Here is a 22,279-nt window from a genome sequence, read left to right on the forward strand (position 1 = left end):
ACTAACGTCTAAACGTTACACAGTCGACAAGAAAATTCATAGAGTAAGAGAAGTAGTGTTTAGAGAAAATCATTTCTCTCAAGATAAATCGTACCAACCAACCAAGCTTGAATCACCATACGTTTAGACGTTAGTTCTAAATGGGTTACAGGTTAATACATCATTTATGCTTTGAGTTGCGACAAGTTCATAGCTTACCTCCTTCTCAATATAACAAACAACGATGGATGGATGCGTTGAGTTGTTGTTGATTGATGAAGGAGGAAGCTTTACATCTTTTGCCTTTTATACTCCTACACAGCCAAGTGGCTGTGCAGGGGTTTCAACAAAGGCCTAGGCTATCAATCCAGCGCCTATCAAGATGAGACTGTTCAGATAAGGATGTCTGCTGGAGTCAAAGTACTTAAACAGAGCTCTTTGGAATCAACGTCAATCTCTATGTTCTAAAACTCTGACAAAATTTTCCTGAAGCTTTGATTCCAGGTAGGTGGAAGCATTTTATGAGTGAAAATTGATTCTACATCATTATGGCATCTTTTAGATCATTGTTTATTATTACTCTTAAACAATACAATCTGACAATATTATGCGGAAACTTTGACTCCAGATTTGACTTCTACCTCATCTCTACTACTCTGCTAACTCCATCTCTCCACTTACTGTCATCACTCGTCAGCTTCAAAGCCTACTCTGTAGGATTTGCCTAGGCTGGTGTTATTTTGTGTCAGCTTTTGAGACTTCCATCTTGAGTGTCAAAGTTCAGTTGAGCGGTTAACATCTACAATCCTTCAATTCTGTATTGAGTCAACTCAATGGACAAAGAGTTAAAGGAAACGCGAGACATCGAAAAATCGAAGCATGTCAGGATATGACACAAATGTGTTGTTTGACATCCCACATGGAAAGTCTGCACCGAACATATAAGTATCAAAAGCAATATTAGTAAGTAGTAGATTTAGTATGTAGTAGGTGAACCGTCTTCCACTCTGCTGGTGTACAAAGCTCCATGGTCAGCTCGTCAATAGTCACTCTGCCAAAGGACGCAAGTCATGATGAAAGTCACATACAGGGCTCAAAGGAAGGAGAAGTATCGGAATATGATTCTAGTATAGTACAATTATGGAATCCTGGTGTCATATCTACTAAACAGTCATTTACGTCCACCAAGAATCACCAAAATCTGTATCAACCAATATGTCAGGTGACACGATCGTGTCAGTCGGATCATCAAACCATGATCCTCATTAGATTCATTTCAATCCTTGGGTGTCAACCAGCAGTATCAAGTGCTTGGGTGTCAGCGGCCAGTATCAAACGCTGTTGGTGAAACTGCCACCAGAATCAAAGCAGAAGACGCAAATGCGCAAAGAAAGATGAGGAAGCTGTACAATCCGACTTTCAAAGTCAAGTCAGCACCAACTGTTGAATTCAGATAAGTAGGTCATATGCTGTGGCTTGGATCAAAGAATAAAAAGGCAGGATTTCACAAGATGTGAACTCATCTACTGAAAGTCTGACGTATCGACTAAAACTTTTATTCAAGTTATGGGAGAGCAACATTATTATTTTGTTATATCAAATCCATTATTATATACATGTGACTTATAGATTAAAACTTTGATTCAAGACACTTGGGTGTCATCAGATCAACTACCTCTGCCTACGGCAAAGGAAGGATATAGGCTCTACCTAAAATCACTACTCATGGTCCCATACACTATCTCTGCTATTGCTATTATCTCAGGTCTATTGGTCTGTATTTATATGATGTCAAAGATGTATGTCAAAGTCATCATGCCAAAGCTCAATGTCAACGTCAACCTTATCTCGAGGTGTCAAAGTCTTATGAAGTCATTACTCATGTGGCTTGGATCAGAGTATATAAAGAAGAAATTTTGCCAGTTGTTTCATCATCTGCCAAAATTCTGTCGAATACTGAACCTCTGATTCAAGGTATGAGAATAAGGGTATATAGGCCTTCATATTATTTTTATCATATTATCAATCATACTTGTCTTACATATGTCTGTCGAATACTAAACTCTGATTCAAGTTGTGACAGGATATCAATTACCAGTATCAAGAGGGGCGAAACTGCCACCAGGATCAGAAGACACAAATGCGCAAAAAAAGATGAAAAGGATGGTCAAGTATAGATGTCAAACTCAACTTTATTTTCAAACGTCCATGTCAGATACAACCACCAATGTGGGCGCATAAGCTACTAAGTGATGTACAACTAAAATCAAAGGAAGAACCGCCGGTTTTCTGACTTGAATTGAGGTATTAAAATCAGGGTGAGGGATCTTGTGAGAGCACAGCCTGTCAGTAAGTTATTTTGAAGAGGGGTTGAGAACCTCAGTGAGGTAGCTACCCACATCGTCGGTAATTGAAAAAGACTGGCCATCCTTCGAAATGTGAAATAATTGACAGTAAAGGATTAATTCTTCAATTTATGCCAAGGAAAATGTCTAGTCTGTTGTCCCACAATTTTGGTGATTACACACTAGGATGAAAGGGTACCAATTAGACCAGAGCTCAAAGCGCGACGTATGGTCCCAGCTCGAGTTGCCGCCGGGTCTGCACTTGCGATGGGGTCTTAATAACATGGAACCGTGCGATTCCGAGTGACGAGGAAGTTCGCATTGACACATACCACCACAAAACCGCCGTAACGGCGATCGGGCCTGTCAAGTTCAGCAAGAGCTCGTCCGGCTCACGTGGCGCAAATGATAGTCTAGAGCCGAAGGAATCTCTCGAAGAACCACAATATAATTACTAGATGAGTGTTGTTAGTTCCTCCCACAAAAAGAATCGTCCGAGGTTTGGAACTTAGAGGCTCGGTAACCTCAACAAGCACCGAGATTCTTGGAATATTGAGCGCAGATATAGCTGAAGACGATGGGCTGGCATCTGCTGGTCGACCAATGTCCAAGTCGTGCACTTGTACAAGCTTTGTGCATTGTGTGGATTTTCTCCTCCGACAAAGAAATTGGGAGAGAACTAAGATGAAATTATCGTTGAAGCTCATATTCCGACCCGAAAACTTTTGTTCCGTTAGGTGCTCACCCGTGTTTCATTAGACACTGTTGGTTGTCAACTTCAAACCTTGAATACAAACCAAGTTTGCTGTTGCGGCGGTTGAGCGAGACAATATTCCATGAATATTAGAGGCTATAACGACGATCACAGTAATGTCTTAGCGTCCAATTCTACCTCTTTGGTTAAATAGACTCTTGTACCTCTTTGGTTAAATAGACTTTTGCAAATGCACAAATTCAAAGGAAGATGAATAAAAGCGATTTTACATGCATGAGGATTAGGCGACCACCACCGATCGTCCATTACGCGTTCATGTAAGTTCCATATACTCTAACTCGTCGAGATAAGGTACCTTATTGGAATTCCCAACATTCCACATTTTTCCAAACACCACAATCACAACATCATGCGTATTGACATCATGAACCAAAGAAATTGGCCAGTCCTGGTACTAGATTCGCTATTCAAGCATTTAGAGACCGGTGATGACAAGAAAGCGGTCTTGAATGCCTGCTGTCTTGTCTCTAGAAGTTGGAATGAGGTCGCCAGTCAGTATTTGTACAAGACGGTCTCATTCAATCAAGAATTCTTGGCTGGTTTCGAGTATTTGCTACTAAATGAGCCTACTGCCAATACTACTTATTGCATGTCTCGTGTGAAGAAGCTGGATTTAGACATTATTTTTGACGATGTACAGTATGTTTTCGATGTGAATGTTGCGCTTTGAGAAGCTATTCTAACATTCTTCATGTCCTTTAGTAAGGAGAGGTCAACAACAATTAGCACTTTACTACTAGGCCTCGCCAAAAACTTGGATGGCATTGGTCTAAACACGATAACACTTGCTATTTTATTGACTTCAGCCACTGAAGTACCCAACTTGACATATATCGAATTGAATGCTACCATAGTGGGAGCTCATAGCTCTCTCGCGCGGTTCTCTATAAACGATTGGGAGACACTAGCCAAATCAACACCCAAAATTTATTGGGTTGATGGTTCTGGTGCTATACCTGAGCTTTTATATGCAGCGTTGAGGCAATGGAGGCTTCGTAACTTTATGTGGATTTGCCCTTCGAATACCATCTCTAACAGTAGGCTTCTGTGGGGTTCTTTGCTGAAGGGTAGCAGGGACACGTTGGAAACACTGGAATTGGAGAACGTTGGGATTGCAATGGAACCTGGGATGTTGCCATTTACGAATCTGAAGAGTCTTAATGTAGAATCTGTGGTTTATGCGGATGATAAGTGGATTGACATGCTTGGAACGAGTTTGGAAGTTATCAATTTCCGTGAAGGTGAGCACCTGTTTCGATATGTACATCTCCTTTGGAGCAAAAACTGATTGGTGCTGATTCTCCTGCCTTCTAGGCTTTGACAATCTATGGCTCGATCTTGTAGCAAAGAGCCCGAACTTGCGTGTTTTGGAGATCTCGTCGGAGGATGAGCCGATTCCGTTAGCACTATTGAAGGACATTGAATTCCCTCATTTAGAGGCCATAACTATGTCAGGAGGTACCTTGAACGCATGTGGCCTAATGTCTCGCCAACGAATCTCCGTTACGACTCTGGTAGCATCGACATATGACGATCTTGGATCTAACCCGCTGGAAGGTGGAGATATCATCGCAACATTCCCGAATCTAGTCAGCCTAGTAGTAGATCTGCTGTATCATGACGATGCGTACCGCTTGATCAAAGAACTGCCACAGCTTGCATCTTTGATTGTTGGACCAGAGGATACAGGTGATTTGGACGGCGAGCTTCTCATCAAGGAAGTGATTGCTCGTGGCGCGGATGCTCCCATACTAGAATATACAGGTGTTAAGCGCGTCAAGTTTTTTGTGAGTGATATCTCAGACAGTGAGGTAGTTAGGCAGCAAAAGTCGCTTGTACGTCGCTTTGAAAAGCATGTAGAGACAGAAACAAACGGGAAGCTAGACATTTCTGGCAGCTTTATTGACGTTGAGTAGAATATTGTACGGGGTACGAGCGAGGCGTAATTGTGGCAATAGGTATATGTGTAGTTAATTTGAATAGAAGATCGCGGAATGTGAAACAGAATTCATTGTAAACAACCCATACCCGTCACGCTCTTGGTTCTTTTTCGCAGGTGACTCAAGATTTCAAGATTGATCAAAACTTTCCAAACATCGTACTTTTAGGTTTTGGCGAGTGCATAGACGATTACGCTGTATCCTTTTAATTAGGATTTATATCATAGAATATGAGTGGCAATACACCACCTAAAGCCATTGGCCCCGTTGCTCCTCAGCATTTAACAAACTCGCCTCGCAATCCAGGCCAAATGCGAGACAAGGAAGCACCACCAGCCCTATCTCTCCCCGGATCCGCTCTCCCAATCGCATCCATCCTCCCATCATTATCTGGATCTGCTCCAACACGCTCAGGATCAATCGCCAAAGATATAAACGCATCTCATGCAAAACCACCGTCCTCATCAAATGCTCCTAAAATCAGAGTATTCTCATCTACAGACTATAAATCCATGGCATGGAAGAACGGACTTGGTGAGACGACTGAAATTGCTATTAGACCGGAGGGTCGGGACTGCAAACGAGATGATTTCTTGTGGAGGTTGTCGATGAGTGAGGTTAAGGATACGTGTTCGTTTTCGGTCTTTCCCAATTATGATATTGGGTTGGTTATACTGCCTGAAGATGGAATGACTGCTCAGAAGGCTTTGGTGAATCCGCCAGCTTTACTGCATCATAATGATCATGAGGTAGGTCTTTGGTAATGTTCGAGTACAGTGGTGGTTTACATGGAGAGGAGACGGTGTCTTTGAGAAGTGAAGATCAACGGGGGATTTGCCACAGTTCATCGTTTTATTTGCCAGCTCCTTTTTTGGCTTGTTGGACAAATGTTGGTCGTTCGTTATTTGTTGCTGCTTCGTGTGGAATGGAGGTTGTGTATTTGGAAAGGGAGGCCATATGTGGATCGATGACATAAACATTATTCGCTTCATGAAGTCCTTTTTTGCTCATCAGATAACGTCAACTCACAAACTTCTCAACTAGACGGCAGTGGTGTTAAGGCCTTTGATACCATATACATACAATGGTGAAGTACCTACAACATGTCACGTCAGAACTCCTCCATTACGACACTTGACTATACTAGCTCATCGTAAAAGGACCTTGGTAACTGTAAATCTAGAAACCATATGTCCTCATGGCTTTTCAAACGAAGGAGGATGTAGCGCTGGAGGTCATGGATCACCTACTGCATACGCAGCATCACCAGACGGTGCTGACCTACCACCATTAGAAGGAGGAAGTCCACCACGACTAGCAGCCAGTAAAAAACCAGCAGCATTATCCAAAATCCTATTGGGTAACTTTACCATTGTATATGTTATTAGAGGAGCTATAAACGTGCAAATTGATGGTGATGGACAAGCTAGAACAGTCAATCAAGGCGAAACATTGATTTGCGAGAGGACTGATGATTCAGTCCCTACGGATTTCGCAATGACACCAATTGCGTCTCCGCCAACCTCTGCTTCTGCTTTTGATGCGACATCAGCTGCAGCAGTACAACAGAGTCGTAATTATGGTCAGGCTGGGCTGGGTATAGAAGGTGTAACCAAAGTCACTTCATCTGTAGACGAGGCTGAATTTTTAGACGCAACTGTAGCCATCTTCCAAATCAATATCATTAAAGATCGTGGAGATGCTACGCCAATACAAACACCCGGATCAGCCAGTACCAGTAATACATCCATGATGAGGAACCCGTTTAGACGTAAAGGATCCATAATAGTATACGATGACCAACCTAGTTGGAGTATGGAATCTGGATTCTTCCCCATGCCTGGAGACCCTGGATCTCCACTCTTGACCACGTATGGATCATTGGCTAACATGTCCAACTCGCAAACATCTATGATTGATTTGAGTCAAGCAAATGCTGCTAATAATTATAATCTCGCTGTGAAATATTGGGATTCTGCAAGACATTACAGACCGCCGTCAATGTCTGCACGTTATGTGAACGAGTCGGATGTTCCACCGCCTGTTATTCGAGACACGCTTGACATTGAAGAGTTTCCTGTGGGCAAGATATCGACTGTATGGATTAATATGATGAAGCAGGGGCTGTCTGAATGGTTGAGAGTGCCTGTTATTGTTGCTAGAGGGACTGAGGATGGGTGAGACTCAACTCCCTGAATATTTGTCAATCAGATCCATCTTTTTTGCTGATTTTAACATCATTTTTTTCTAGGCCCGTGGTACGTGTATAATGATTGTTTTTCCAGTTTCGAGTGTCGGTGACGCTTCTGACTGCATTTTGCTGATCAACGTCATCAACTTGATCCTCCAAAAATGAAGTAGCTGATCGGCTGACGCACACCTTCTTCACACTATGCTAGGTTGGAATCACTGCAGCCATTCACGGAAATGAATTGAATGGAGTACCATGTATACATCGAGTCATCACAGACATTGATGTACATCGACTGAGAGGGACGGTTGTAGCAGTACCATGTGTCAACGTAGTAGGATACTTACGCTTCACACGAGAATTCTCTGATGGCAAGGACTTGAACCGTCTCTTCCCTGGCTCACCAACAGGAACAGCATCCACCATATACGTACACAATCTCATGACGAAAATCATTCACCGATTCGAATATCTCATTGACTTGCACACCGCAAGTTTTGGACGAGTGAATTCATACTATGTACGTAGTGATATGAATGATCCCGTATCAGCCACACTAGCCAAACTCCAACAACCACAAATCATACTACATAATTCTGGACAAGACGGTACTTTACGATCTGCAGCCATGACGCTTGGAATCAAGGCCATTACAGTCGAGATTGGTAATCCTCAACTTTTCCAAAATCAGTATGTGCAGTGGTCGTATATGGGTGTGATGCGTATACTAGGCTACTTGAGCATGTTTACTCCTGATCCACCAGAACCGAATCCAATGCCACCTAGCACCGTTATATGCAGTAAAGGGTTCTGGATTTACACCAAGACTGGAGGTGTTTTGGAAGTATATCCTGGTGTAAACACTTTTGTCAAGAAGGGTGATTTGATTGCTAGGATCAAGAATATTTTTGGGAATATTGTCGATGAGATCTATGCTACTAGTACTGGGATTGTGAGTATAGTGGATCAACGTGAAGGGATGTTTGTGCTTTCTTGTATCCATGTTCTCACCATTTGTTATTATAGACTATTGGACGCAGTTCCAATCCTGTTGCGATGGCCGGGGATAGAATTCTGCACATGGGAGTGATTCGAAAGGAGAATGAACTACTGCCAAAGGAAGCTAAAGAGAACTGTGAGTACATGAAATGGTAGAGATGCTTCGAAGTAATACTGATATGATTTTCGGTTTTTTTTGCATCGTAGATTGAAGTGCTGCCAAAGGAAGGTAAGAGAGCTGTGATTACATGAAATGTTGAGATGTTTAGAAGTAATTCTCGTGATGCTGACATGGTGCTCGGTTTTTTTGCGCTTCTAGATTGAACATCTAAAAAACACGTATATTTATCCATCTAGTTGTAGCAGCAAAGAAAGTAGCAAGATATTAGCGAAAATATGTTGACACACCACGTCCGCATCTCAGTTTGTTCGCGTTGACACTCTTGCTGCCAAAAACCAGGAACGAGTCAGGTGTTTTTCGTCAAAGTCACATGTCGAGTGAAGCAAGTTTCTGAGAATGTCTTGTAGGCAATAAGCAGTGTAAGTGAATAGATGTGAAGCTCGGACATACGATACAACGCTCTAACATGTTGTATTGATAGACGAATCGCTCCGCCAAGTTACAACATAAAAAAACCATCCAGAAAAACAAAAAAAGGAGAATGGAAGAGCAAGTAAGTTACTAGTGCAAAGATGGAGTGGATGAAATTCATTGAGAGCAGTACATTGAATGAATCCATTTGCGTATTGTTCGAAATTTGGACGTGGGTTCATGGGGACATCAACATTTTGATTTTTCTGGACTTGTTGCTTTGTGTTCCCATTGGCGACCATGTTTTGTGAATACCTTTGTCGCTGTATATACTGACCATGCTTTATTTGGTGAAATATAGGATTCTAGGTAGTTGATTACTCTGTCGCATTGCTTGCTTGTTGGGTTGGGGAATCATGGCATACTCGTCGTCTGCGCATTTGCACGCACCAAAACATAAAACATAACTAACATCTCGTCGTTTCAAATCATCAGGAATGAATCCGCAGAAGAAGAATATGGAGGCTTCACTCTCTACTCTGGCGGCCCAACAGACACTCCATCTCCACAACCATCCACATCCCTCCAACAAAACCTCATATACGACCAACACAACAACATCAACAACATACACCCAAACATCCCAACATCAGGCGTAGGCCTCGCAACAATCGTGACCCGATCATCACGTACGCGAAACGGCGGCCACCATAATACAACCTCCACCATCCAACAACACCACACATCAAACGGCACATCATCATCCTCCTCGTCAATCACAAAAGAACACCGTGAAACACGCCAAAAAAACAATCACAATGTCAACGAACTTGATTCCAAGGACGCGAAATCACCTGTTGGGAGTGAAGAATGGGTTGCACAACGACGACAGAATCATAAAGAGGTTGAGAGAAGGCGTAGGGAAGCAATCAATGATGGGATTAACGAGTTGGCGAAATTGGTGCCTGAGGGTGAAAAGAATAAGGGGAGGATATTGCAGAGGGCTGTTACGTATATTCAAGAGTTGCGGGATAATGAGGGCGCGAATATCGAGAAGTGGACTATGGAAAAGTTGGTTTGTGAACAAGCGTGAGTGTTTTGCGTGCCCATTTTAGAAGTCGCTTTTTTTGTTGTTGTCGCGAGATGTATTAACACACGGGCTTCCTTTGTATACGCAGAATACAAGAACTGTCTGATCGAAATGTGGCACTACAAGAAGAGAATGAACGATTACGGGCTCACATTCAGGAATTGCATGCTGCCATGACTGGAGTTGGACAGCAGCAGCAGCAGCAACAACAGCTTCAGTTGCATCAACAACAGCAAGGAGATGACGATGATCTCAAGATATTAAAGAGGATTCGTAAGTGTAGTGTTGTTGTGCGTTTGTTTCTCGTGTATGAATGACATGATCCTGGCTCTATTTGCTTGACTTCTTTTAAACCCTTTCTTTCATTTCATATAGGTCGATGACCCTCTTCTCTCACTCTTTATTATTTGCTACATTTAAAATGCTCGCGTGTGTTTATGTGTGTGTCATCTCTCCCCAACAACAACCCAAACAACAACAAAAAACTTTGTAGTGAATGATACGTAATTTAGCTAGCTTATAAAATCAAAAGAGGTAGGAATGGACGAATATAGCAACAATGATACTTGAATGAAATAAATTGGTCTTATTATAACAAAAAGAGGTATTCTTTTGGTTTTGGATATCTTGGTCTTGATCAAGCGTTCCACTCAGAATGAAATAAGAGGAAGAGGCATTTCATCAAGTGCAGCTACTTTGAAATGCAATCTAACATTTCGTGAAAAGTGACGTAGTAGATGTTACTATAGATTGGCGTACAACGTCATTTTTTTGCTATCACGTCACTTGCAAGAAGTCCTTTGACCAGTACGTCGGTCTTGTACACGACGACGTAATCCCTTTCCCACATTGCTTGTTGGACTTTATGTGCAAACCCAATCCCTGTTTTGTCAGATTCAAGTAGGATTCGAAACAACGCAAAACGACGGAGCAGTGGCACAGAGTACTTCATCATTGATAGATGAAAGCTTCTGCTTAAGCCATTTGGCAGGAGAGTTCGAAGTTGAAGGAGAGAGCCTTGTCTTGTCATTGGTTGCCGCAATTGCGGCATTCCGAGCAGCTGTCAGATCAACAATGACAGAAATGTCTCTTTTCCCTGTCACTTGTTGTCTTAGATTCAGTCAGAAATCCCAACGGCGGAAAAATATTCGAGATAATTCATAACCATACAGCCACGTCAAAGTTAAAACAGTAGCATCATCACGGAAATGCTTGACGTCTCCTTGATTTCTTATCGAAATAAAGAGTACAACTGTGTGGGGTCTCCAATTTGTGGGCATTTAAGGAAGAAAGGAAGAATTAAAATCTTCGAGCTCGTGGCCGTCTCCTCGTAGTACGTCCATCTATAAGTAGAGTGGGTTGGTTAAAAGGAAAGTGTAAAATAAATGTGCGACGATTGAGCAATTCTTTTAGAACCGGTTCCTCGTTTTTGGAGCATTCGTCCAACAAACTAGCAAAAAGGCAGCTTGTATGCACGCCATTGCATTCGCCTTGCGTGACAGTAGCACTCAATTGGAAACTTCGTCTAAATACGCTGTCTTACAGTTTCCAGTTTCCACAAGCAGGTAGTCCTCATGAAATTTCCAATAGTTAGAATTCATGTTCTTCCAAAGAATAGGCAGACAGCTTCAACCAACAAAAAATACATGAAGAAACATCGCACACAGGTTTGAAATAGAAATGGTCTTTATATAAAGAAAAGGCTGATCGTGTCATTCTAGAACATGTACACAACGTAGCCCTAGTCTTGATCAAATGTTCCACAGAATGAAGCATCATCTTGAACTGTCATGCCGTCGAGTGCTCCCAATGTTTCTGAGAAGAAATCCTATTGTTGTGGGGAAAGTGAAATGAAGTAGTTAGCAATCTGTGATTACTGTTCCATTATATTCGCGTGTCGTTTTTGCCCAGTTGACAAACCCATTAGATACGTACGGAAGTTCTTCGCTGAGTACGTCGTTCTTGTACACGACGAGGAAGTCCCATTCCTACGTTGCTTGTTGGAGCCTAGATGAGAACAATTGTAAGGTTTTGTTTAGGCCAAGCTAAAAAAGGCCAGTATCGAAAAACTATGAACTCACATTCAAAGAAGACGAGACTTTCTGCTGAAGTTTCTTGATAGGCGAATTCGAATTCGAATTAGATAAATTGCTCATGGACTGTGCAACAGCGGCATTTTGAGCAGCAGTTGGATCAATGATGACTGAAATGCCTCCTGTGACCTGTTATTGATTGGGTGAAAAAGTTAAAATCAGCGGCGACAAACAAAACGCCAGTACTGCCGGGTTATACCTTCATATCAAGTTGCACGTCAATATCATCACGGAAATGCTTGAAATCATGTAATTCCGATCGAACTTGTTGATGTCTTGCCCAACTGAAAAGGAACTGTGTGGGGTCTCCAGCCTGTTGGTATTTGAGGAAGGATTCAAGTCTTTCGATTTCTTGAAGTTGGCGGCGGAGTTCGAGACCGTCTCCTCGCAGTACATCCATCTGTATACAGAGTGCATGGTTGAACGAGAATATGTAAGACATATGTGCCATGATGGAGCAATTGCACTAGACCAAAGTAAGTTTTTGGCCTCGCCAGAAGCGCGAGAAAGGCGACTTGAAGCGAAAAAAAACAATTTTCAAAATAATGTATACGTTACCTTGCGTTTGACAATCCCACGAGACTCGCTCAACGCCTTCCTATACATCTCCTCAACCAGCACCTCAACATGCCCACCCATTTTCTCAACAGCCTTCTCCCTAGCCGAAACAGCAGCCATCTGATTCTGAATCTCCAGTCTTCGTCCTTGTAGCACTGGGTCCCGTTCATTCGACTCTACCATAACAGTATCATAAGCTTCAGCAACCGAAACCAATTTATGTTTACTGGCTTCTCCATTTGCGTGGTTTCCAATCATCTTACAAGTCACACAGACAGGGATGTGACATTGGGAACAGAAATATTCAATGGATTTGTCGGCGTGGTGACGACATGTTCCAAATGATTCTGTGGTGCCTTTTGAGATTGGGGTGCGGATGTGACGAGAGAGAACTTTGGAGTTGTGCAGTTGGGAGTCGCAGGTGTTGCAGAGGGAGGCAGAGTCTGCTGAGCAGTAGACTGTTGCGTCTACTTGTTCGCAGTTTGCACATTTGACTCTCTAGTTTGTTGGATATGAAGTTACGGGAATAAGCCACAGGGACCACAAAAAGGCACTTTGTATCTCGGTATGTCGTTACCTCGAGCGACTTCTTTTCCAATGTAGCATCAAACTCAAAGTGAACCAAATATTGAGGCAGTATCTAAACAAAATCAATTTGACTTAACAAGGTGTTGAACCTCACAGTCAACGTCACACTTAAACACTACCAGTACCTACCAACACATACCTGAGCAGAAGACTTGATGTAGTATTCATGCCTGTTTTCATCTGAGGCGATTCTCTTTGGATCTAACAATACGAGGATAAGTGAAAAAAAGACGTCATTAGCACCAAAAGATCTCTTTTAACAAAGCTCTAAATACATCGTATTCTTCCTTTGTGAATGGCACCAACCTTCAATGTAAAAACTATCATAACCATCCGGAATCAAATCCTTTTCAGCTCGAGCCTCATCAGCAGTATACGCTCTCCCAACTCCAATCTTGCATAGCAGCATTCGACGATGTTTTGGGCCGTGTGTTTTTTCTGGTAGACAAAAAAACAGTTCATTCATCTGCAAGATGCGCTTTAACGTGACATTCAACATGATCACATACCTGAATTCTTAAAATTTCCAACACTAAACTTCATGCCAGAAGACGTAGCGGGAGCAACACCCAACTGGAAACCACGTCTCAGGACCTCATCTTCAGAGTTTCCACCAGCGAGTGTTGAGCAGTCGACCCATGATGGAAGTGATAGTACGTCCTATTTAAGAATAGGATTAAATATGTGTATGTCAGAATCTATTTATTCGCAGGTTAATACGGCTAATTGAACCCAAACGCGCCCAACATTCAAAATGTGTTTGATGTTGACCAAGCTTGACCAACGCAAAACGAGCTACACAACAGCTGTGAATACCTTGCATCTTCGATCAAACTGCGAGGTCAAGTGAGGATTCGATATAGAGAATGCCTGTAGTATCCTTGCTGTTGAAGCATGCAGTGATAATTGTAACTGATATTCTAAATATGCGAATTCCAGCGATGATGGATTGAGCGGGGTCCGTTGGGATGTCTTGTCTGCTAACATCATGACTGCAATCTATATAATGTTATGTGTCTTGTCTTATTAGCTACCGCGTGTGTTGTTATTATCTAGCAAGGAAGGCTGCCTTTTTGCACTTTTCAGTTGCATCACAAAAAAGCACGCAAAAGCGCGTAGCAGCATGGCGTCGAGAGCGGTCTCAGTTATTAATGCAGGAAATGCATCTTCTGGTGTTATAGAGCGTGCTCGATTTAAGTATCTGAGGTTTAGATGTTATGGTAGGCCACAATTATAGAACATTTTCCTCATATTTTTTGGCCGTGCTTTTTCAAAATCAATGCCAAATGCCAACACTCTCACTTTATATGTTAGATGTTCAAAAGACGTTAGACTTTTACGCTACAATCGGAATGCACGCCGAATGGACAACTGAACTACCACAAAACAAGACATTGATTTGCATGAATTTCGCTACTTCAAATGCTGGAGGCGCATCAGACTCGGATGAGAATCTGCTGTCCATATTATTTGAACATGATTCGGTAAGCTCAAGTATTGTGGGATGTGGTTGATTGTGTTGCACTAGCCGACTCCTTAAACCATTATTTTCTTTGGGTCGAACAAAGACTATGGGCCCTCCACTACCACCATCGAAATCAAAAACGAATGAAGATCATGCATCCAAAAACGATATGACAATGGCGGAATCCGAGTATTTGGTTATCTATGTGCAAATGTTGTCCAGGATAGTCAAGAGAATGCAGAATAGAGGTATGTATCGAGGAGACACTTCCCAGCCGAAAGACATTGTCTCTCATATTTGCTTATTGTTTTGGCTGACCATGACTTTAATTGAACACAGGATTCGACATACACATTCCAATCCAAGATTTCGCAGAACTACGCTATTGCATACTTCTGGACCCATCAGGAATCGAAGTCCGGTTAATGGAGCTGACGGATTCACAGTTGAATGAGTTTCGTGGCAAAAAAATGGTAGGGAACAAAGCCACGATCGCGAATACAAGTGATGCTCAATGACCTCAATCTCGCCCTCCTTTCTATAGTGGTATGGTAAAGTCGCATACTACACCATCCCAGCACGAATGGACGATGCAGTAGAATACTATGAAAACTTGTTTGCATGCGACAGCAGCAATAATGTCAATGTCGATCCAGCCAGAATGGATATGGATCAATTGAGACCTGGTGCTGCTAGACTGGGTGGGAAGGGTGGGCGTGATGGGAGGCAAAAGACTGGGTTTAGGAGGGTTGATGAGGAGGATATCGTTGTTGGTATGTATAACGCCGCATTGCAAACTTTATTTCGTTGCACAGTTGGATGTACTGAGCTTTTCTTTGTATTAGGATTAAGTCACATGATGTACGCATGGATGGGCAACGATGCAAGGGAGTTTGGAAGTACGTTATGCTTTACTGAGAAGAAGGAATCGGAAGCTATTTCTAGGATGAGCAAGCCACATAAGGCGAAGAGGAATGCGAGTGATAGTAGGCTGTTGTCTGTTGGTACGTTCGCGAACACGTTTTTTTGCAGTTTGCACGTGCGGTTCCTCACATTGCGTTATGTATGTAGGATTCGAAGTACCAAACCTAGACATGGCACTGAACAAACTGAAATACGACCATCCCATACAATTGGAATGGATTGATGCTAAACATGCCATACAAAGTGAGTTGTAACGACAGCATTATACATTCTATGTAGCTCTTTTTGCTTGAATTCCTTACTAACAAAAAACCATCCTAACAATATCCTGTAATCAGACCTGGGAGTCCTATCTCGATTCAGAGACTCCATAAACGACATCCGCGTCGATCTCTACGCCACAATCCCCATCTTTCTCGACCCACAAATCGACTTCACATCAGAATCCACCAAGAATTCAACTGAAGTCATTGCTAACAATAATAGCAAGCCACCACTTGGAGCACCATCGCGAGCAGCATCCATAAACCCACACAACATCACCATTACATTATCAAAGGGCTCATCACTGCCCCAAATCAGTAGCAGGCGCGGGGACAGTGTCATTGGTGGAAACAGCGGTGTTAAGAAACCATTCAGTGTGGAAGCCACAAGTCTAGACACGCTACGATCCGAAACTGTGAATAGTGGGAGGAGGCCCTCGGTTCCTGAAGCGGCTAATCGTGTTAGGGAGCCGATTTTGTTGGGGAAGAAGAAGAGTCGATCTGCTGCTGGATTGTTTCGGTAGTGATGTAGTATGGATACGGAATAGAGAGAGAACCTCATCGTTTGAAACTGTCGCCAAAAACGACATACGGAAATGAGAGCTTGATAGCTCCTCAACTCGTTTTCGCGTCCATGATATTCTTCGTATTGACTTAGAGCTGTCAACACTGCTGTAGACATTGACAGAACGCTGGTATGAGAGTATGAGCGAACTAAGAAGGGATGGTACTTTTCGTACTGCGACAGGCTTCAAAGTACCAAACCTGGACACTGGCATTAAAAAATCTGAAAAACCGATCATCTGATACAATTAGAGTGCGTGGTATACGAGCGGTTCAAACAAGGGATACATCACATGGGGACCATGTACCGGATGATTTTTTTGTGTGCTTTGTTTTAGAGCAAAACAAACCAATACTTACAAACCATTACAAACACTGCATTTGGGAGTCGTATGTAAATTCACAGACCTCATAAACGACATGGACCTGACACCTGAGGTCCACAATCCCAATCTTCCTAGACCCACAAATGGGCTTGACTTCAGAATCCACCAAGAATTCAAGTAAAGTCATTGTCAATAGAAGCAAGCCACAACTAACAGTTGGAGAATGATCAAAAGGGGCATCGGAAACACACAGTGTTGCCAGAACTGGGGATGTTGAGAAAGAAGACGAGTCTGTCTGCTGCTGGATTGTTTCGATAGTGTCGTGGATCCTTGAAATAGAGAAGTCCTCATCCTAGCTGTGATAGAGCAAACAGAAGTGTCAGGTTCCGACTCCACATGTTGTTCACCTAATTCCAACGTTCAACATTGGGATGATGCTCTCAGACAGCTCCAATAACAAGTTGTTTTAATCATGATTGTTGTTTTTGTATATTGTTGTTGTTGTCAGACTACGAAAAATGCTTGTTCATCACAGAGCAGTCCAACCTCCCCAATATTGAATGTTTGGTCAATCTTCCACTTGAGCTTACCATTTAGAGGAATCCAAGCCCGGTAAGCATCCATCCTCGTGCATTCGAAAGTGAATCAATCGTTTGGAATCAGTTATAACTCGTTTTATTCGTCGAAAATAGCTTCAAAAGCAAACAAAAAAAAAGCTTGGAAGGGCCTAAGCTTCTGAGATGTCATTAGAAAAGAAGGTATAAAGGCCAGCTTTCATTTTGTTTGCAATGCATCCAATGAATCTATGATGATGTACTTACTCTGCTCTCGTTCTTCCAACCAGATTCTCGATCATCTAAATGGCTGGGTGCAATCACGACAATACACGCTTAATGAAGAAGAACAAGCTTGTTTGAAATGGTACAATATGTCTCCTCCTGTACGTGTCGTGCTTGAAACCGATCCTATACTGATTTATTGGTGGTCGTGATATGTGCTGTAGTGAAATCTTGGTTCCCAACTTGGTGTAGCGGCATCTTTTTGTCGCTCATGAGCTTTCCACATTTAGGTCATACTGCTATCTAATAGCATGGTATGGGGTACTGTAGCCTGGTGCGTTATAACACGGACAGCTCCATGTTTGGAATCTGCAACGTATGATATACTTACCACGGATTCTTTTCGTCTTTGCGATTCAGGTACACGTTAGACTGGAAGAAGAATCCAAGATGGTTGTCGTATTGGGGTAATGAATGAGTGGCTGAACCTCGTTCTCTCGAAATATTGTATCTGTTTTTTGACCTTGGTATTCTTTGGGCTCGTTTAAGGTATCGCTGCTGTCAGTGGAGGAGCCTTTGCTACAATGTAAGCAATGCTTCAGGTGTAGGCTGAACTTCTTTTGCCATATACCATCACTTCTTTGTTGACAATCTACGTACGTTTGACTACCAGGTTCTGGAGCACGAAACATGTAAAACCCTTCTCATCACCAAGTCTCCTCAACACTGTGCCTTTGTTGCTCACCATGTCTCCATTGTCTATATTCAGGCTGCAAGGACATGCATACAATGTGTGCTAGATCAAAAGGACAAGACAAGTGCCTTTTACAAGGCTACAAGGGAAATCATGCAAGAGAATCACCCAAACGCATCATACTATTTTAAAAAAGAGAAAAAGTCGGATGTGAAAGCTGAAGAAGCTCTGTAACGTCAGGATTTCTTGGGGTTTGGAGAATGCCAGCTGTGATACAGAAGCGCCCAACATAATTCCTCATCAATCGCTAAGATCTAATCAATTTGGATATGTGATATCATTATTTATTGGAACAGTTTGTAAAATATCCTTGTCTTTCCTTAACGCTAGAATATAGATATACGAACACTGAACAACATCAGTAACGCCCACACAGCCCACCACTCCAATTTAGCTCGTCTCGATAATCTGCACCGGATCCTAGATTGAAGGGGGTAAATCTGTCAAAGGAGAGACTGAAGAGCTTCAAGGGCATAACGCCAAGTGCCCGGCATGTAAGCTGGCGCTCTTCCCACTTCTCTCGATGGAGTATTACGTTGGCATGTAGGCAACGTTGTATTAGAGGCCTCTAATTGCGTGTTGGTTTCAGCCAAACAATCTTTTGCAAAACGCCGCATTGGAATTATAGACTCGAGGCGAGATACTGAAGGGATACAATCACATCAATATGACTGGTATATGCTGTCATGTACACATTTGTAACAGCAATTCCATGACTTTCTCACACTCGCCTCATGGACCATTGTCCAAATATATCCTATGAGATTACTAGTATCTATTAAAGCCTATGCAAAAGTCTCCATCCCTCACAATCCACTATACAAATAATGCAAAAGCACAAGCACCGGCAGCACCACAAACCCACTCCAGCAACTATTCAGCCACACCCTCCTCGCAACACCAGAACTACTCGACCCAGTCGCCGGCGTGCTGGTCGCCCATGCAGTACTAGTGGTATGTCCAGCAGTAGCATTAGCATTCGTAAACGATATGCTACTACTCTTCAAATCTGCTAAAAAGGCAGATAGTGTGCCTGTTGGGTTTGATGCATTCAAGACTTGATCGTTTTTGAATACGCCGTCTTCAATCACTGCGTATTCAAACATGCCCCAGAGTTTTAGGCGTGGGAAGACGGAGAGGACTGATGCATTTGTTATTGTCTGCCGCCACCAGTTTTGTTTTATGGGGAGTTCGCCTAGTGTTGGTGAAATGACATAAAGAAGGTGTCGGATCAAGAGTACAAACATTCGTGATTTACCTGCACCATTGGCTACTCCTGTAGCTCCGACATACGGACCAGGACCATAAAATACTGCTGGGCACTAAGTTACATTTGCGTCAGTTTGTAATCAATGTGACTTGGAATCAAGTTGTTACCTCACTGCAAGCAAATGGCTTATTATGATTGACCGCAAACATAGTGTAAAAGTCAAACGAGCTGGTTCCCGGCCCGAATCCTCGTATAGAAGCCTGGAAGAAGCCGGCTGGTGGCAGGACATTTGCTGGAGTGGTTGTACTGAGACCAAAGTAGAAATTTTCTAATCCAACCTAGATCGTTTGAGAAGTTAGAATCATTACGTCACACGTCACGTTATAGATAGAGAGTGTCTTTGCGGTTTCGTACCCAATCTACCCATTCATCACCTAGTTTATGAAGAGGAGTAAGTAAATGCGGGTCATTATTCGACGATGGGAAGGACACACTAACCAGGATAGAATGGTGTATACTTAATAGAGAAGGAGAAATCGAATGTGAGTAAATGTGAAAACTGAAATTTGATCTTCCGAGAATACATACTGGATCCTACATTCCAAAAGTATATTGGTTAGGCTCGTCATTTTCATTGAATCACGCAAATTCAACCTTACATCAAGAGCATTCACAGCACCATCTCCATTCGTATCCATTGCAATGAAATCTGGAGTTCCAGCTGCAGCTGCGGGCGTCCACGCCGTCGTTCCTCGTACGTTGGGACTCCATAAGAACGCTGTCTGAGGTGCTACAGCTCGTACCGCAGTGACCACCTTCTTCCAGAAAGGTATAAATGCTGTAGGCTGTTGCAACAACGAATTGGCCCAGTCAGCACAGTAAAAAACCATCGTATGCCTTAATGTCACTTCAGGACTACCTTTTGGCCCCACACTCTCCAGTTCCCGTTCATCTCAGCTGCTAGTCGTACAATGACTCGTCTGCCTGACTTGTTTAATGCAGCCAGTTGGTTTGCCAGGTCTGAAATCATGGCGTCCGTGAGATCTAGATAGCGTGCTGTGTAAGAAACGACGTATGCGACAGCATCTGATAGCGTTACCTACCAGATATGCCATCAGCCGAGCCCGGACGCATGGGATATAAGGTGAGCATTAGTATGGCGTCTGTTGCTGTATCGTCCAATAGCCCTGTTGGTGCAATAAGTTGTCCACCAATTGGGAATAGAGGCGAGCTAACAGAAAGTAGGTATGGTCAGCTTGCATTCAATTGCAATCGTTGGCGGAGTTGCAAATTGCTGCAACTTGCAACACACGGGAATTTTACAAGGCCTCCAAGACGGTGTACGCGCAAGTACACTCCGTTTAAGGAATAATCCAACGTAACCAGGCACCGCTCCAAATGATCAGTAACTCACTTTGTGTTTGGGAGATTCTGACTGAAATGATAGACACCAGCATTAAACCCAAGTCTTGAATTCGTTGAAGCTGGAGTATCAGCATAGCCAGATCCAACTGCTCTGACATCTGGCCTGACGCAAAGGTATGGGGCACCAGCAGGTTCGAATAGCCCTAGACCCACCACTGTTGTTGTAAGGAGAGAAGAGACCAGTAATAAGCGTATTAGAAAGGTTGAGACTGTCTGGAAATGTATGAGTGGTGGGTATTTGGCTTTTGCCATGGTGGGTTGTTGGTAACGTTGGTCCTCCAAGTCCACTGTGTCGGTATGTGTGATTGCCAAGTCAAAGGAAAGAGGACAGATTGATGAAGAGATACCTGCCTCCTGTTGTCGTACTAACGTGTTAAGAAATATAAAGACTTGATATTTGTGGCTAATTACTGTCAGTTGCCTGCTCTTATCGACGTGCTTGTTCAAGATTTCGAAAGTTTGTGAAGTGGACAAAGGTCGAAATAATGCGACAGGTCTCACGCTCAAACTGAAGATTTGGTTATTCATATGCTTGATATCGATGGATATTCATTCACTTCACAAGTATGGTAAGACACAAACAAATATTCGATTAGCGTCCATTTCAACAAACGTGAATTGGATCTTCTTAATCTAACTAGTGATTTTTACCTAGGCCAATATCACGAGACACCGTATGTGATATGATCTCACTATAAAAGTCGCGGAAAATAGTGGCAAAGCATCGAAAAGAGGTTTCATGATTCAGGACACCCCTTCCGCAGAAGCATTCCCAAGATTTTAAACTTTGCAGCGGTTTGCCAAATTCTATCAGTCTTCTACTTGATTTTTCTTTCTCCTCTTTCTCGATTTATTTCGAATGCACCGATGAAGCCTAGGAAAGCTGGAATTCTAGCATTGTGGGGGGTGCTTTTCGCAGCAGCTCCTGCATGCTATGGATTCACAATACAGAGTGCTGTTATTACGACAACCAATGCGTTGGCCTATCCCGAGATTGTTAGAAATGGGACTTATTCACTCAAGTATATGTCTGTTGATTTTCTCACATTCTACAGCAGCTAACTCGGATTCGACCATAGTGTTGCCACCGATTCTGGCCTCGCACCCATGTTCACAACTGTTGCTGTTGAAGTCACAGGGCCTTGTTCACCCGGAACGCCTCAATACGTGAACCTGACTCCAAGTGGAATGGCACCCTTTTCTCAGTCGGCTCAAGTAGACATATCAAGCACTCTTCGCAGCTGGAATTATGGCGCAAACTGCTCTATGAATGTTCAGGTTAACAATATGGGCACACAGAGTAATACGTATGTCATCTCGCCGTTTAATATCAGGCCGCAGCCTTATGTGGTCTTGTCAGGAGTGGTGAATCAGACTGCTTACAGTGAGTGAACGCTTCAAACTCTTTGGTATTTGTTGTTACGCTCTGTTTCATAACAACGACTTTTACAGCCAACGCTACATACACTGTAACGAGTA

The 22,279-nt window shown here is 42.8% G+C and overlaps 4 protein-coding genes across 4 annotated transcripts; 2 read left to right on the forward strand and 2 right to left on the reverse strand.

The window, feature by feature from the left end:
• Positions 1-5,269: 5,269 nt before the first annotated feature.
• Positions 5,270-8,385, forward strand: SmJEL517_g02366 (uncharacterized protein; the record flags this gene model as incomplete). The annotated part of the gene is made up of 5 exons (XM_031168294.1): positions 5,270-5,788; positions 6,084-7,216; positions 7,291-7,297; positions 7,439-8,182; positions 8,257-8,385. The coding sequence occupies 5 exons, from the start codon at positions 5,270-5,272 to the stop codon at positions 8,383-8,385; spliced, it is 2,532 nt and encodes an 843-aa protein (XP_031025729.1).
• A 792-nt stretch (positions 8,386-9,177) lies between these two features.
• On the forward strand, positions 9,178-10,234 carry SmJEL517_g02367 (uncharacterized protein; the record flags this gene model as incomplete). The annotated part of the gene is made up of 4 exons (XM_031168295.1): positions 9,178-9,191; positions 9,257-9,850; positions 9,940-10,124; positions 10,227-10,234. 4 exons carry the CDS (start codon positions 9,178-9,180, stop codon positions 10,232-10,234), a joined length of 801 nt encoding a protein of 266 aa, XP_031025730.1.
• A 1,358-nt stretch (positions 10,235-11,592) lies between these two features.
• SmJEL517_g02368 (uncharacterized protein) lies at positions 11,593-14,080 on the reverse strand (the record flags this gene model as incomplete). Its single annotated transcript, XM_031168296.1, has 11 exons — positions 11,593-11,679; positions 11,787-11,858; positions 11,933-12,073; positions 12,144-12,344; positions 12,503-12,760; positions 12,832-12,969; positions 13,080-13,142; positions 13,230-13,291; positions 13,397-13,528; positions 13,600-13,750; positions 13,907-14,080. The coding sequence occupies 11 exons, from the start codon at positions 14,078-14,080 to the stop codon at positions 11,593-11,595; spliced, it is 1,479 nt and encodes a 492-aa protein (XP_031025731.1).
• A 4,891-nt stretch (positions 14,081-18,971) lies between these two features.
• On the reverse strand, positions 18,972-21,052 carry SmJEL517_g02369 (mannan endo-1,4-beta-mannosidase; the record flags this gene model as incomplete). Its single annotated transcript, XM_031168297.1, has 10 exons — positions 18,972-19,360; positions 19,424-19,487; positions 19,543-19,713; positions 19,790-19,809; positions 19,874-19,892; positions 19,964-19,969; positions 20,035-20,220; positions 20,295-20,419; positions 20,479-20,606; positions 20,790-21,052. The coding sequence occupies 10 exons, from the start codon at positions 21,050-21,052 to the stop codon at positions 18,972-18,974; spliced, it is 1,371 nt and encodes a 456-aa protein (XP_031025732.1).
• Positions 21,053-22,279: the final 1,227 nt, after the last annotated feature.

This window comes from Synchytrium microbalum (genome assembly GCF_006535985.1).
Source record: "Synchytrium microbalum strain JEL517 chromosome Unknown SmJEL517_scf0010, whole genome shotgun sequence".
In the NCBI taxonomy this organism is placed as follows: Eukaryota; Fungi; Chytridiomycota; class Chytridiomycetes; order Synchytriales; family Synchytriaceae; genus Synchytrium; species Synchytrium microbalum.